This window comes from Rhinolophus sinicus, chromosome 18, assembly GCF_057876585.1.
Source record: "Rhinolophus sinicus isolate RSI-liver-muscle chromosome 18, RSI-T2T, whole genome shotgun sequence".
Taxonomy (NCBI): Eukaryota; Metazoa; Chordata; class Mammalia; order Chiroptera; family Rhinolophidae; genus Rhinolophus; species Rhinolophus sinicus.
Window position 1 is genome coordinate 45,710,147 of NC_142518.1, and position 16,984 is coordinate 45,727,130.

Genomic DNA, 16,984 nt, shown 5'->3' on the forward strand with positions numbered 1-16,984 from the left:
TGAAGAGAGAATTTAGAGACAAATAAATGGAAACATACACCATGCTCATGGATAGGAAGAATTAAAATAGTTAAAATGTCCATACTATCTAATACAATCTACAGATTCAACACAATCCCTATCAAAATACCAACGGTGTTATTCATAGAACTAGAACAAATAATCCTAAAATTTATATGGAACCATTAAAGACACTAATAGCCACGGCAATCCTGAGAAAGAACAACAGTGGGAGGTATCATGCTACCTGGTATCAAACTATACTATAAGGTTATAGTAATCAAAACAACATGGTATTGGCATAAAAACAGACACATAGATCAATGGAACAGAATAGAGCGCCCAGAAATAAATCCATGCCTATGGTCATTTAATCTATGACAAAGAAAGAAAGAATTTACACTGGGGTAAAGAGTCTACTTAATAAATGGTGCTGGAAAAACTGGACAGAAACATGCAAAAAAAAAAAAAAAAGAAACTAGATCACCTTACGCCACATACAAGAATTAACTCAAAATGGATTAAAAGACTTAAATGTAAGACCCGAAACCATAAAACTCGTAGAGGAAAATATAGGAAATAAACTCTCAGACACTACCCTTAGTAATATTTTTACTGATATATCTCCTCGGGAAAGGGAAACAAAAGAAAATTAAACAAATGGGACTACACCAAACAAAAAAGTTTTTGCACATCAAAGGAAACCATCAACAAAACAAAAAGATATTCTACCTAATGGGAGAAGATATTTGCCAAGGATACATCTGATAAGGGGTTAATACCAAAAATTTATAAAAACCTAATGCAACTCAACACCAAAAAAAATCAAAACAATCCAATTAAAAAATGGGCAGAGGACCTGAAGAGACATTTCTCCAAAGAGGACATACACATTGCCCATAGACATATGAAAATATGCTCAATGTCACTAATCATCAGAGATATGGAAATAAAAATCACAATGAGATACCACTTTACTCCTGTCAGAATAGCTATCATGCAAAAATCAACAAACAACAAGCGTTGGTGAGGATGTGGAGAAAAGGGAACCCTCGTGCATTGTTGGTGGGATTGCAAATTGGTACAGACACTACGGAAAACAGTATGGAGGTTCCTCAAAAAATTAAAAATAGAACTACCTTATCACCCAGCAATTCCACTCCTGGGTACTTATTCAAAGAAATCCAAAACACTAATTTGAAAAGATATATGCATCCCTATGTTTACTGCAGCACTACTCACAATAGCCAATATATGGAAACAACCAAAATGCCATAATAGACGATTGGATAAATAAACTGTGGTACATTTATAAAATGGAGTATTACGCTGCCATTAAAAAGCATAAAATCTTACCATTTGCAACAACGTGGATGGCCTTAGAGGAAGTTATGCTAAGTGAAATAAGTCAGACTGAAAAAGACAAATACCATATCTCAACTTATATGCGGGATATAAAGAATAGAATAAGCTAGCAAACAAAACAGAAATAGCCTCATAGATAGAGAAAAAACTGATGGTTTCTAGATGGGAGAGGGTTTGGGGAGATGGGTGAGAAAGTGAAGGGATTAGAAAGTACAAATTGGTAGTCAGAAAATAGTCACGGGACTCTGAAATACACTATGGGGAATCAATAATGTTGTAAAGATTATGTAGGGTGCCAGATGGGTACTGGACTCTTTGAGGGGATCACGTCACAGATTATATAAATGCCTAACCCCTGCACTGTACACCTGAAACCAATGTAAAATGATACTGAATGTCAACTCTAATTATATACACCCATATACAAGGTCTGACAATTAAGTTCGTGAACTCATCCTAGAAAATACTATATACCTCATTGCTGAAAATCACTATGGTGATCTTTGAAGTACTCCCCTTGAGAAGCTATGCATTGATGCCAGCGCCTAGTCCACTTTTCAAAGCAATTTTGGAACTCTTTTTCTGGAATGGCCATCAGACCTGTCGTCGTATTACCCTTGATATCCTGAATGTCATCAAAATGTCTTCCTTTCAATATTTCCTTTATCTTCGGGTAAAGAAAGATGTCATTGGATGCTATCAGGTAAATAGGGAGGGTTTTCCAATGCAGTTATATGTTAACTGGCTAAACATTCCCTCACAAACAGTGCCATCCTGAGCTGGTGTATTGTTTGATGCAAGAGCCATGAATTTTTGGCGAAAAGTTCAGGTGATTTCACGCAGGCCTTTTCAGCACTTCCAAATAGTAAACTTGGTTAACTGTCCAGTTGGTACAAATTCATAATGAATAATCCCTCTGATACCAAACAAGTTTGCCAACTTAATTGTTGGACCTCATATACGTACTGAGGAAGCCAAAAAAAATGTATACACATTTAAGAGATGTTATCTATGCTCCAGCAGTAATTTGCCATAATCAGAAGTGTCTGGAAGCTGATGGTAACCACTTTGAGCACCTCTTGTAGTTGCAGAAGTCAAACGTGACTTGTATTCATCTTTTGTTATTGGTATATATCATTACAATTAATATAGTTTCTTTTCAGAAAATGTGTATATATTTATCTGTGTGTGTGTGTGTGTGTGTGTGTGTGTGTGTGTGTGTATAGTCACAGGATGTAAAGTATAGCGTAGGGTATATAGTCAATGGTACTGTAATAACTATATACAATGTCACAGGGGTAGGAGACTTGCTGGGGTTATCACTTTGTCAGGGGTATAAATGTCTAATCATTATGTTGTTTTGTACACCTAAAACTAGTAGTAAAATAATATAAAATCTCATAAATGCTTCAATTATGAATATGGCTCCTTAGAGGTACATGTCAACAAAAACTGGGTTCATGTGCCACCATGTGGTTAATATGCTATAGGTTACTAACACTTGTCCTACAATGGTCCTTTTGAACCTTTATTCTCAAAAGTAAATGTGTGCACCTTCCTGAAATAGGTTCATTAACTATTTTACTTCTCATCAAGTTATTTTACTGGAGTATATTTCTCTCTAATGCTAAGTATGACTAAGGCAAAACCTTATATTACCATCTGCTGGCTAATAAAACTGTACAATAACATCTCTGTTCAGCAAACTATGCTTTGAGGTATTAAACCTTGAATAAAGGACTAAAGACAAAAGAAGAAAATTGTACATAACATCAGGGTGGGGGAAGCAAACCTAAAGCCTTACTTTGGATACTTTAGTTTAAATCCCTGTTTGTTCTCCCTGTAATTACCAACACGCACTCCACATTTAAAAAGACATAGGTAGTACAGTGCTGGAAAAAGGAAGTGCAAAACATTTTCTATGCCAGTTTCACTGATTTATTTTCTTAGTAAAGGGTAAATAGCTTAGCTGTATACCCACTTAAGCATATTATGAAACATGACCGTGACCAAGATCTCCATCTCTGTTATCTGTGTAATTCATAAGTTTATTACCAGAAAAGGTACTTTCCCTAACATAATTTACATAAACGTTAACATAGGTTATATATTACCTTAATATTTTGAAAAAACAAACAGTTAAGAATCAGTCAACAAATCTATTAATACTAGAAACTTGTGTTAAACTATTCACAAGTTTAGATCATGTTGAAGTTTCAAAATGGCTGAGGAACATTATTACCCGGAACTAACGAGATGTACAGACACTTGGTAGACATGATTCGGAAGATCCTAAAATCAATATACAGAGGGTGCCAAAAAAATGTATGCACATTTTAAGAAAGGAAAAAAAACTATTAAAATTGTAATACTCAATATATACCGATAACAAGAGATGAGTACAAGTCATGTGTATACATTTTTTTTGGCACCCCCAGTATTAAAAAAAGGGTTTACAGGACTAGAAAATCATTATATTTCAAAAAAGGAAAAGCAGCAGCAGAACCAACAACAGCAAGAAACCAATGAGGGGATTTAAAAAAATCTAATTTATGGGGTGGAGTGGAGAATAGAGCTAAGACAGCTGATTCTGTACAGAACTGAAGACAGGAATTAAAGCTCCAATGCTCTTCCTTTCACACACCTGTTGTGACAGACAAATCACTCTTCATTTGAATTTTACTGCTTGCAAAAGTAAGTCTACTTCTAACACCGCTTTTCATTGATACATGGATCATTAAAAACAATAAAAAGTCCAGTTAAATATCACCGTAAAGGCAAGTAGAATTTCAAAAAAGGTCACATAACAGTGCTAGCATTAAATAATTCACTATGAATAAAAGAAAAGCAGCAAAGCATATTGTTCTTGCCGTTCAAGAGTTGCAAAGGTAAAAAGACAAGAAAAACAGGCGGTTCATAAATTGAGCCTGAGATATTATATTTAATTAGAAAGTGAAGAAAAGAAAGTAAACAGGAATAGAAATACAGGAAGAGGAATTAAATAATAATGACTTAAAGAGGAAGTGATAAAGCGGAAAGAGATATAATAATCACGTATCAAGTAAGTTGAAAATAAACACTTTCAGAACTATCAAAGGACAAAGAAAATTTAATTTAAAAGGCATACAATTTAGTCATTATTTAGATAATAGCAATTTGAGAGGGAAATGAATATGTATCATTTTTAGCAGTCTTTCATCTTAAAAATTATGTATAAAAAGAAAGGTGTTTGCAGTTGTACTATAATAATAGGAATCAACTCTGAAATACCTGGCTCAAATACCAAGAAATCCCTCACTACATATATCAAAAACACCTATTTGTACCCATTTTCAGAGAGGACTAATTTTCAAATTCTCGTTAAAGGAAATCAAAACCAAATAGTAGTAGGCAGAGTTACATAACTCTAAATATAAGCCTAGGGAATAAAGTTAACATTGTGCCTGGTACTTCTCTATCCCCACTGCTACCACCTTAGTTCAAGGGGGGGGTGGGTAGGGGGTGGGAGATGAAGGTAAGGGGGATCAAATATATGGTGATGGAAGGAGAACTGACTCTGGGTGAACACACAATGGGATTTATAGATGATGTAATACAGAATTGTACACCTGAAATCTATGTAATTTTACTAACAATTGTCACTCCAATAAATTTAATAAAATTAAAAAAAAAAAAAAGAGGCATGCATTACCTCTCTCACCTGGATCATTTTAATACCATCCTAACAAGTATCTTAACATCCATTTTCTTTTCTCCAAACCATCCTGTACACTGATAACCACAGTGATTTTTCTAAAATGAAAATCTGATGTTGGTCTTGTGCTTAAAATCATTAAAAAGATCCCACAGCTTATAACACAGTGTCCAAACTCTGACTTTTATGATCTGATTCCCATTTACCTTTCCAGTGTTTTCTCTCACCTCCTCCCACACCCACCTTTATATTCTACCACCACCCTCCTTACACTCCATTATTTGTAACTACTTGAGACTTCTGAAACTTGCCATGCTGTTTTATGCATACATTTCTTTTTTTCTTCTGCTCCTGCTCTTGAAGGGCCTTTAACTTTTTCCTTCAGCAATGCAAATAGTTACCCCCTTCTATTTTCAACATCAGTTCAAGTCCTCCTTATGTTAACTCCCTATCTCAAACTTTTCCAAGAAAAGGACTGAATAGTCCTTCCTTGGTGACTGTACCAGTTCCTATTATAGAACTCATAACTTTTATTATATTTACTTGCTTAGGGTATGCTTATTAGTCTACAGGCTCCATGGGAGCAGGAACCTAGTCTTATTTACCAAATGTATCCTTAGTAACCAGCATAATGATTGGCATATCACAGGCACCTGAACCAAGTTTTTAATCAATTAATGAATAAGTTCCATTATTTAAATATTTTACTACCTACAAATGAAAAGCTATAGTCTATTATCAGTTATTGAGTTCTATCATTTATTTTCTTGAAATGTCTGATTCACTCTATAATCATTACCCTATTATATGTCCTCATCCTGCATTTTACTGTCATACTTAATTTTCCCAAAGCCCGCATTCATCATGCAACAGCACCATTCATGAACTTATAGTGAATACTATTTTAAATTCAAAATGCCTCCATTTACCTTTCATAGCTCTCCATAAGCTGCCCCCACCTTACCCATCGAATTTCAACTCTTCATCTGGCCGATTTGTTCATCACACCTTGAGTCTGGTCCATAATTTTTTACCTTTCCCTTTGCCAAAACTGTTTCACCTTGCAGTCACACCACATTCTTCCCTTAACACAACTAAATACTAACCACATTTTATGGGCCAATCAGTCTGATTTTTTCCATCAAAACTGTACCTGAATGTTCTATCCTCCACTTTGAACCATATATAGTAGTCCCCCCTTATCCGTAGGGGATACATTTCAAGATCCCCAGTGGATGCCTGAAACCACGGATAGTACCAAACCCTATATATACTATGCTTTTTTTTTTTCCCTACACATACGTAGCCATGAGAAAGTTTATTTTATAAACTAGGAACAGTAAGATTAACAATAACTAATAATAAAATAGAACTATTTACTGTAATAAAATTTATGTGACTGTGGTCTCTCTCAAAATATCTCACTGTATTGTACTTACCCTTCTTATGATGATGTGAGATGATAAAATGCCCACGTGATAAGATGAGGAGAGGTGAATGACAGACATTGTGATGTAGTGTTAGGTTATTACTGACCTTCTGATAATATTTCAGAAGAAGAGTCATCTGCTTTGGGTGATCGTGGGTCATCGAGTCATGACTATGATGATGTTGATTGTTGGGGAAATTTAATATTTTCAGACCACAGTTGACTGTGGGTAAATGAAATTGTGGAAAGGAAAACCGCAAATGGGGGTGGGTGGGTGGGGGAGAGCTACTGTACCATGGCAAAAACATTCAGTGTCTTCATTCTTTGGTATTTAAGAATGTTACTTTTCTCTCCCCAAGTGGACTATCATCTCCTTCAAGTCAATTTCCTATACATTTTACTGTATTCCCTTTTAGATCCCTGGTAGATTGTAGTTACTGTGATAGTTAAAAAGCCATCATGGTTTATAGTACAATGCTCTAAAAACATTTATTAAAGGGAAGTAACAGAGGGAGAAGGGGAAGGGATTAGAACAGCCTAAATTGGTAACTACAATATTGCCACAGGGATATGAAAGACAGTTTGGGGAATATAAGCAATAATGTTGTAAAGATTTTGTAGGGTGCCAGATGGGCAATTGTCTTATTAGGGAGACCACTTCATGGAGGGTGTAGATGCTTGACCACTGCACTGTACACCTGAAGCTGAATACTATTGAATGTCAACTATAATTTTACATATCTATATCTATATTTACCTATCTATCTGGTCACCGGATATGGAGTACAGCATAGGGAATAGTCAATGGAATTATATTAGATATATACGATGCCAGAGGGGCAATAAGATTGGGGGAGGAGGGTTATCACCTTGTAAGGGTTGAAATGTCTAACTATTACATTGTTTTGTACACCCTGGAACTAATAATAAAAAAAAAGGAGGGCCGGCCTGGTGGCTCAAGTGGTTGGGAGCGTGGTGCTCCTAAATGCCAAGGTCGCCGGTTGGATTCCCACATGGGCCAGTGAGCTGCGCCCTCTACAGCCAAGATTGTGAACAACGGCTCTCCCTGGAGCTGGGCTGCTGTGAGCAGCTAGAGGTTGGCGTGAGCTGCTGTGTGCCGCCATGGGTGGCTGGCAGCCAGCGTGAGCTGCTGTGAGCGTCCAACCGACGACGGGTGACCAACTACCTCGGAGGGGGGGGGGGAGTGCAAGGCAAGGCTCATAATACCAGTATGGGCCAGGGATCTGTGGGCAAGGCTCACAATACCAGTATGGGCCAGGGATCTGTGTCCTACACAACTAGACTGAGAGACAACAGCTTGAACTGGAATGAGGGGAGGGAGGCGGAAGAAGGGGGGAAATACACAGGAAATGTAAGAAATGTTAAAAATATAAATTTTTTTTTAAATCTAAGAAAACAGGGCATAACATCCTCTCTTTAAACTAAATCTTATCTTGCAGCCCAATATATAAAAGAGATAAAAGGAGCCGGACTCTGATGGAAATGGAGTGCTGCCTATCTGGCCTTTCCTTACCCACTTAGACACATGGTCTCCCTGGAGCACCTCTGCAAATATATATATATTTGTATGTATATGGTTACAGGAAGCGGAATACAGCATTAGGAATAGACAGTGGAAATGTAATGGCTCTGTGTGATGTCAGAGGGATAGTGGATGGGGGAGGGGGGTTGACACAGTGTGAGGGATATAAATGATAAACGTCTAAGTTTTGCTTTGTCTTGTGCACCTGAAACTAATAAAATTATATTTTTAAAAAAAAAGAAAAAAAAAGGAATACAATTTGAAAACTACTGGGTTAAGTTCTAGCTCAAACACTTACTGGCCATGTATCCTTGGGTAATTACAAACTCTCTAAGCTTTAGTTTCTTCAGATAATAAATATGTATGAGAAAGACCTTTGTAAACTTTATGGCTTTCTATAAATTTGAGGAATTTACTTCACAAGCCACAAGCTTAACTGGTTATATTATATAATATTAACAGTTATGTCACACAATGGTATTGTCTGTGAAATAATTCTACATTTTAAAATCCAGCTTTATTATAAATAAAATAAAGCATTCTAAATGCCACTCAATTCTCGGAATCCTAGATCCTCTGCCTTGTTTCTTACACTTGGAATTACTTTTCTAATCTCCATTTGGGGGGCAATAAAGTATAATTATTAAGAGTACATGCTTTTGAGTCGGGCAGACTTGGTTTGAAGGCAAGCTTCATCACTAATTAGGTGTGTAAACTTAGCTAAATTACACAACTTCTCCATTCCTTAATTTCTTCACCTCGAAAATGAAAACAGCACTATTGGCTTTGCAGTTGCTTCTGGCTTAAGGAAGGTAATCTGCACAAATTGTTTAGCACAGAGTATGAAACACAGTAAGAAATCAGTAAGTTCACTATTATTTTCCTTCTGGGAAACACTGTAGGAGAGTTGAAGCATTTTGTGCTAATGTAGCATTTAATATCCCTGTTCTTCTTTGTTCTTGGGCAAAGGGTAATAGCACCAAAATAAAAAAATAGCAAGTACAGTCTATAAATGAAAAAGCCTGACACCTTTGATGGTTCAGAGTGCCAAGTTATAAAACAGATGGTTTCTTTCCAGACATCCTATAAAAATTAAATAGCGTTTCTTTCTTGCTGATTTTATCTTCTTTAAAGCATAGACAATGTCTTGTTCTTAGTTTACCGTCAGAGTACACCTCCAAGTTAGCAAGTGATTAATTAATGTTTATCAAATTAAACAGATTTTGTACAATCAGAAATTTACCATATAACGAATAACTTCAAAGCAATTACTCCTTTCCAAATTGGAATGTTTGCTTCCTATCAGAAATATTACTAATCATGGGCTATTTCTCACAACAGTTAAAGTTTAAAGTTAAGTGTAATTTTAAGAAAGATGATAATTAGATATAAAATCATGCTAAATTTGAAAAAGGACTTCACTATCATTAAAATTATAAACATAAACATGTGCAAGTCCTTAAAAGAATATTTCTTGCCATATAAAATTAATTAACTGACAGGAAAGTTGTTGGAGATACAACAGGTAAACCAAACAAGGCAAGTGAAAACTATGCAGTTGTTTTTAAAATGGTAGAGGTATATGTACCAATATGGAGAGATGTTCAAGAAACATCCAGGTGAAAAGAGCAAGTTGTGTAAGAGTATGCATGGTATGATTCCATTTGTGCTTGTCTGCTTTTAAAGGTATACAAACAAATTTGTTTGTCTACAGAAAAATTTCCGAAGACTACTCAAGAATCCTACTCACATTCTATAATAACATAATTAAGAAAAAAACCAAATTATTATCGATTTAAAGTTTCATAACACAGAAACTGAAATGATTCTTTTTAAAAAAGTATTTTAAATGTAATATAAAAAGGGTAGCTTTAAACCCCCATGTGGTCCTAAGCCATTATCAAAGGGATTTGATAGAGGTTGTCACAGAAACTCTTTCCTAAATGCTCTATCAGTGAACTTTAAATGGAAGAAATGTTCAATGATTAGAAAAACCAAGTATTTGCTTATAAGGCAAATGACACTTAAAAAAATTCTAAATTCTTAACGATCATGCTACTTTAATTGACATGTGTACATTACAAATTAATTGGAGAAATCAATGATTTATACTAGCATTTGTAATTATTCCTATTTTTTTACTTGAAATGTGTCCAACCACATGAAAAACTAATATACTTTTGAGTATTTTTACAAACGAATAAGTGACTTTGGCAGTGACACCATAACCTGGTAGTTGCTTTCCCAAATCTGTTAATAGACATACAGAACATTAAGTGCTTGAATTTGAAACCAAGACAACAGGAAAAGCACTCCCCCAACAATACCTCCCAAAATAGAGGTATTGCCACTTAGTAGCTGAAAATTGTGGGCAAGTCACTGAATGTCTCTGACGTTGTTTTCCCATCTATAAAATGAGAAGGCTTGACTAGATTACCTCTAAGGTCCTTTTCCAAGTCTTGCTTGCTTTACGACAGTGAAAAAAACATCAAGTAAGAGACAGTTTCATTTGCTGATTCTCAATTACTATATGACAGTAAAGAATGCTTAGGGGCAGTTAAATTTCATATACAATTATTAAAATTACATACACCCTCTACTGGAGGTTATTAAAAGAGAACCATGCTACTTTTTTTAAGGTTTCTACACAGAAACCTTTTTCTGCAGGGTTGAACATTTTATTTTGCATAAAATATGTATTTCAGATTATACTATCTTTTTGTGATGTTATGTGGAAAACTGACCGAGCACCTTTTCATTTAAATACAATTTTATTCTCTGAAATTTTCTGAAATACAGACTTAGATGACTAACTTTTATTGTAGTAGTAAAATTTCCTTGGTCCATGTTCACTTTTTTTAAAGCTAATAATCTAAAGATGTTTACCTTTGGCAGCATGGGAGTATCCCTTTTCTTCTTTTTTTCTGAATTAGGGTCATCTAATAAGTCTGGCTCAAAGGTATAAAGTTCAGTAAGCTCATTCATGGTAAAATGACGCTCGACCTGCTGCTGATCAACAACTCTAAAAGATAGTGACTGCTTAGTTACTTGCCGATCATAAATCTTATCTTCCATGGTTCCCTTAGTAAAAAGAAGTAACAATATACAAATAAATAAATTTTGTAAACATGAAACTTAATCAAGTAAAAAATATAGTTATTAGGTTATACGAAGTGGCAAAACTTCATAATAATATACTACCATAAAGCAAACTTTATTAACAATGCTACTTAACTCATGAGGGATTTCATCTGTTCAGTGTAGTTTACCTTGACAAAATCATTCTCTACCATATTACTAATATGATTCATGTGTTGCTTTATGTATTTCTGAACTTGTTGGAAGTAGGAGAGCAGTCAGATACCAAGGTAAACAGAAATAAAGGAGTACATGAAAGAAGGTTTTAGGGAGTTATTAAAGTAACAATACATGAGAGCATCTTATTTCTTTTTCAGTGGAATATAATAAGCTCACAGCAATCACTATAAACTGCCTTTATATCAAGTCTTACTTTCTATAATTTCAGGGAAGAAAATTAATATAGCTAAAATGCCTATCTATTACATATTTGGCATTCTAAACTAGAATATAAAGAAACTCAAAAATAATAGGAAACAATTTACACTGTAGTTTATCAATTGTATCATGTACTAAAGAAGATCAAATGAGCAAAGATCTACCAATAAATGAGCAGTCTCTGGTAGAGAAGCCCAGATTTGTAGGCAGGTGGAGAGGGTAGCATCTGCTCCCAAAGCAGATGTACCAGTTAAAAGAGCAACTTGATTCTATAAGCCTGTACTACCCTGAACTACAACCACCTCTTTGATTTCACTTATTTTTCTTAAAATTCAGTGTCTGTTTTTTAAACCTGAATTCATATTTAAAGGTAATGACTTTAATATTCTTACCTAGAAAGTATTATCTATTCTTTGTTAATAAAACTTTTTCTCCTAATTTACCCACATTCTTCAAATTAAGAAACTGTCTACTGGCCATTAAAAATAATGACCATTTGACCTTCGTATCTATAAGCAAGTTAGATTTAGTTACTGGCTTTTCTATGTATGCTAAGTAAAAGAACTATAAATGTTTAATTTTCCTGACCTAGCAAGAAAATGCCTAATCTGTTTACCCATGCAAATCCACCTAAATCTGAGAAAGCTGACATTATAGATATGGATGAACTATAAAACAGAAAATCAGGATAGGCTAAAATTGACTTCTGCTGCTTAACATATAGGAATGATGTTTTCAACTTTTTTTGCCGCACTAATGCATATTATGTTCTGCACTCCAAAAATATTATCAGTTTCACCCAACCTTTCAATATGAAAAGGAGAATGAGACTATAAATTATAAACCTACCTGAGCTAAGAACCTGTATACATACACAGGTTTAGTTTGTCCAAAGCGATAAACTCTGAATATACTCTGGATGTCATAAGATGGATTCCAAGAAGCATCGAATATAATCACTCGATTAGCAGCTACCAGATTAATGCCAAGAGATCCCGCTTTAGTGGAAATGATAAACAATCGTCCTCTGAAAATTAAAATAGAGAATAAATGCTTTAGTAATGAGTGTTTCACAGATATTTTAATTATGATATGACTGTAATCCTAAGGCAGCTTTTTGAACAATCAGGAGTCCAGAGAATTCATTTTTCATTTATTGAAGAAAACAAGACATGTCTAAAGAGTCAGGTTGAATATTTATATGCCCAGGAAGAATCTCATGACTGGAAAATAAAATACTCTGATTTAGGAATAAAGATAAATATGAAAATCACATGTTTATAAAGTATTCAAGGTATTTACAGAATTCTGAGTAAATGTAGGAAATTTATGTATAACTCAAAAGTCTACCTTGTGTTTGGTACTGTTATGAGCACTGAGTACATCAAAATGAACGACAGTACCCAAGGAGCTGAGTGCAGTAGGGGTGACTTATATGCAACTACAACACAGCATAATGAAGGTAAGGAGAGAAGTCAGATAGATGCAAGGTACTGAGGTAACTAAATAGAATGGAGAAGACAGAGAGCTCCAGAAAAGCTGTGTTCAAGGAAACAAACAAAACAAAAAACAACTCAAAACTGATAGAAAGCCGCTGTGTCAGAATACAAGAATTTATATTTCTGTAGGAGAATCTGGGAATGAGTGATAGGTTCATAGAAAACTAAGCAAGTGGTAAAAACAAAAATAAACAGGTATACAAAAAAGGAAAACTACTCATAGTATTTCAAATGGCTTAAGTGTGAATGTTTACACAGTCACAATAAACCAAACACTCCAAATTGATTTAGCAAATATTATGAAAAAAATATTCTGAGGAAATGAATGAGAAGTGTGTGTGTGCATGTAAGTAAATTCCCACCTTTGACTGCAAAAGGGAAATATATATAAGTAAATACCCGAATTGCCAAGAGTTGATACTGGTTACCTGTGAAGAGTAGAAATCATGGGTAGGAAGGGGTTGGTAAAGGGACTGGTTTTTATCTTAAGGCTTGCAAAACTACATTGTTTTTTTGAAATATGTAAACATATTACTTTGATATAAATAAAAAATTAATTTGAAAAGATTATATTATATATATATATAACATTTTTTTGAAAATATAAACAAGTTTAAAGAAAAAAATTACTCACTTCCACTTCCCAGAAACAACATATCTTCAAATCATGGTATTAGGTTGGTGCAAAACTAATTGCGGTTTAAAAGATTAAAAACTGCAAAAACTGCAATTACTTTTGCACCAACCTAATACATTTCCTATAGGTTTCTTTTTCCTAAGCATATACATTTTTTGGTTTTACATTGACAGACAAGTATTTATGTATACAGTTTATATTTTGAGCATTCCCTCAAATTTCTTGGTAGAAATGATGCTTAATAGCTGCATAACATTCCACCGGGTAAGTAGTTTGTGTACTGTGGGTAACTTAGAGTGATAAAACCCCTGGAATATAATAAGCTGTCAAGAATCTTCACAAAATGCCTTTATACAGCAAGCCTTATAAGAACACAAGGTTGAAAACGAAAAATGTATAACACAGAGGATTAAATTATACCCCAGCTAATCACAGGTTACATTACCATTAAAAATCTACAATATTATGTTATGTGGGAAAAAACAGGATATAGAACCTTCTTAATTAGAATGGAAACTGCATTAAAAAACAACAACATACATACACACAATGTTAACAATGGTTACCTGTGGTCACTGGGATTACATTAATTATTTTCTTCTTCATACTTCTCTAATAATACATACTCATTACAGTGAACAAACTGTGCTTTCTTTAATTAATGGACACATTTAAGGGTTTATGGGCAAATGCTGCCTGAACATTACTCCAGTTATTTACATCTATTACACATCAGCAAAAGGATCATGCATATAGAATGAATGGTATAAACTATGCAGGTTAAAAACAAAAACAAAACAACACAAAACCCCCCCAGAAAACCTGTAGAGAACTTCAAAGTTCTTTGGTATCTATTCACTAATGAAGAGTTGAATGGGTTTAATAAGCATGCTTATTAAATTGTTATGCATCCCAAATACTAAGCTAGACTGGGAATATAAAAGATGAAAAAAAATATCTGGTCACTGTACTAAAGGAGACCACCAACTATAAGACAATAGACATATAAACAATTGTAATGCAGTCTAATTTGCAATAATAGAGGTATTATTTATAGGGTATAGATGCAGTCAATGACATAATTTGGCTTTTAAGAGCATACAAGTGGGAAGCAAAATTGCTTAATTTTGCCCCCAAAGGAAAAATAAACAAAGAAACAGAGTCAAGTGATTCAACTGGTATTAAGAATTATTTTACAACTATTTAACCTTTAATATTCTTTAGTCTGGAATATATAAGTCAATACTGAGATAAATTAACTAGGATATTTTTAGAGTTTTTAATACTAAACATCAGTATTAAAGTATACACTCAAAACAAACACAATTAAAATATGAATCATCATATGAATAGTGCTGCTATAAACCTTCTTGTATGTCTGCTGGTACATGTAAGTATTCTAAAAGTAGAATTGGTAGGTCATAGGGTATGTGCATGGTACTGTTAAAGCAGAACGAATAATTCTCCAAAGTGCTTATTCCAATTTATATTTCAACCAGCAGTGTGTAAGAGTTCCAGTTGTTCCAGATCCGTGACAATTCATGGTACTTCCTTTTTTATTATAATTCTAACCTTTAAAATAGTAGTTTAAGGGTCACAAGAATGTGCAACAATAGTACAGAGTGTTCCTGTGTACCCTTCATACAGCTTTCCCCAATGGTAGTAACTTACATAACAGTACATTGTCAAAACCAGGAAATTGACACTGGAATAATACTATGAACTCAGACACAGAGCTGATTTGATTTCATCAATTTTTATGTGTACTTTTTTGTTTGGTGTATACCTCTATGAAATTTTCTCATGTGTGTAGAATCATGCAATCATTACCACAAGCAGGAAACAGAACCGTTCCATCACCACAAACAAACCCTCCTTTATGTTACCCCTAGTATTTACACTCTCCTCTTAACTCTAATACTTGGTAACCACTAATTGTTCTCACTATAATCTTCTCATGTCAAGAATGCTATATGGGGCCGGGCCAGTGGCTCAGGCGGTTGGAGCTCTGTGCTCCTGGCGCTGAAGGCTGCTGATTCGATTCCCACATGGGCCAGTGGGCTTTCAACCACAAGGTTGCCAGTTCGATTCCTCGACTCCTGCAAGGGATGGTGGACTCTGCCCCCTGCAACTAAGATTAAACGTGCGGCACCTTGAGCTGAGCTGCACTGAGCTTCCAGATGGCTCAGTTGGTTGGAGCACTGGCTCTCAACCACAAGATTGCTGGTTTGACTCCCAAAAGGGATGGTGGGCTGCGCCCCCTTTAACTAACAATGGCAACTGGACCTGGAGCTGAGCTGCGCCCTCCACAACTAAGAATGAAAGGACAACTTGACTTGGGGGAAAAAAGTCCTGGAAGTGCACACTGTTCCCCAATAAAGACCTGTTCGCCCTCCCCAATAAAATCTTAGAATGCTATATGAACAGAATCATACAGTATTTAACCTCTGGAGATTGGCATTTTCACTCAGCATAATGCCCTTGACATCCATTCAAGTTGTTGCTGATAAATATCAATAGTTATTCCTTTTTATTGCTGAGCAGTATTCCATTATATGGATACAACACAATTTGTTTATCCATTCATATGTTAAAGGACATTTCAGTTGTTTCCAGTTTTGGGCTGTTACAAATAAAACTGCTATGAACATCTCTGAATGGGTTTCTATGTGAAAATAAGTTTTTATTTCTCTGGCATAAATTTTCAAGAGTGTGACTGCAAGTTGTATGGTAAGCATACATTTAATTGTTTAGTTTTTTAAAACTACCAAATTGTTTTCCAGGAAAAGTGGCTGTGACATTTTACATTCTCACCAGCATTGCAAGAGAGATCCAGTTTCTCTGTATCCTCACTAGCATTGGTAGTGTCACTATTTTTCATTTTAGCCATTCTGATAGATATGAAACGATATCTGGTTGTAATTTACATTTCCCTACTGGCTCATGATAGTTTTTTTTTCATTCAAGACAGCAGATGATTTATTGTACATGTTACATTCGGCCACAACTGAGAACAGAACTTGTCCAGAATGTCACAGGTCCAGAGCAAAGGACTGTTTTTGTATGAGCAAGGTGGGTCTCTCAAAAGGTGGTTGCAGGGAACAGATGGCGATGTATGTTCTAGATCCATTAAGAAGTTCTAGACAACAGGCATGCAGTCCAACGATTTGTACCAGTGTTCCTGGCCTCTGGCTTTCCTAATTTCTGCTCCTGTGGCTTCCACCGGTGCACAAGCCAGCAGTTTACTTGGACCCATGTCTCATTTTTCTGCTTTTGCACTTCAGCCTCTCATGCAATGGAG

General features: G+C 35.0%; 1 protein-coding gene across 14 annotated transcripts in view; it reads right to left on the bottom strand.

Moving 5' to 3' along the window:
• Window positions 1-16,984, bottom strand: part of ATRX (ATRX chromatin remodeler) — a 251,334-nt gene that overhangs the window by 24,667 nt on the left and 209,683 nt on the right. For 13 of the 14 annotated variants that reach the window (XM_019716363.3, XM_074323977.2, XM_074323981.2 and 10 more), the window contains 2 exons: window positions 12,397-12,574; window positions 10,918-11,112 (listed from right to left, as the gene is read on the bottom strand). In XM_019716363.3, coding sequence (XP_019571922.2) covers window positions 10,918-11,112; window positions 12,397-12,574 — 373 coding nt within the window. The remainder of the gene's footprint in view (window positions 1-10,917; window positions 11,113-12,396; window positions 12,575-16,984) is intronic. The other variant, XM_019716366.3, reaches the window with a different exon arrangement.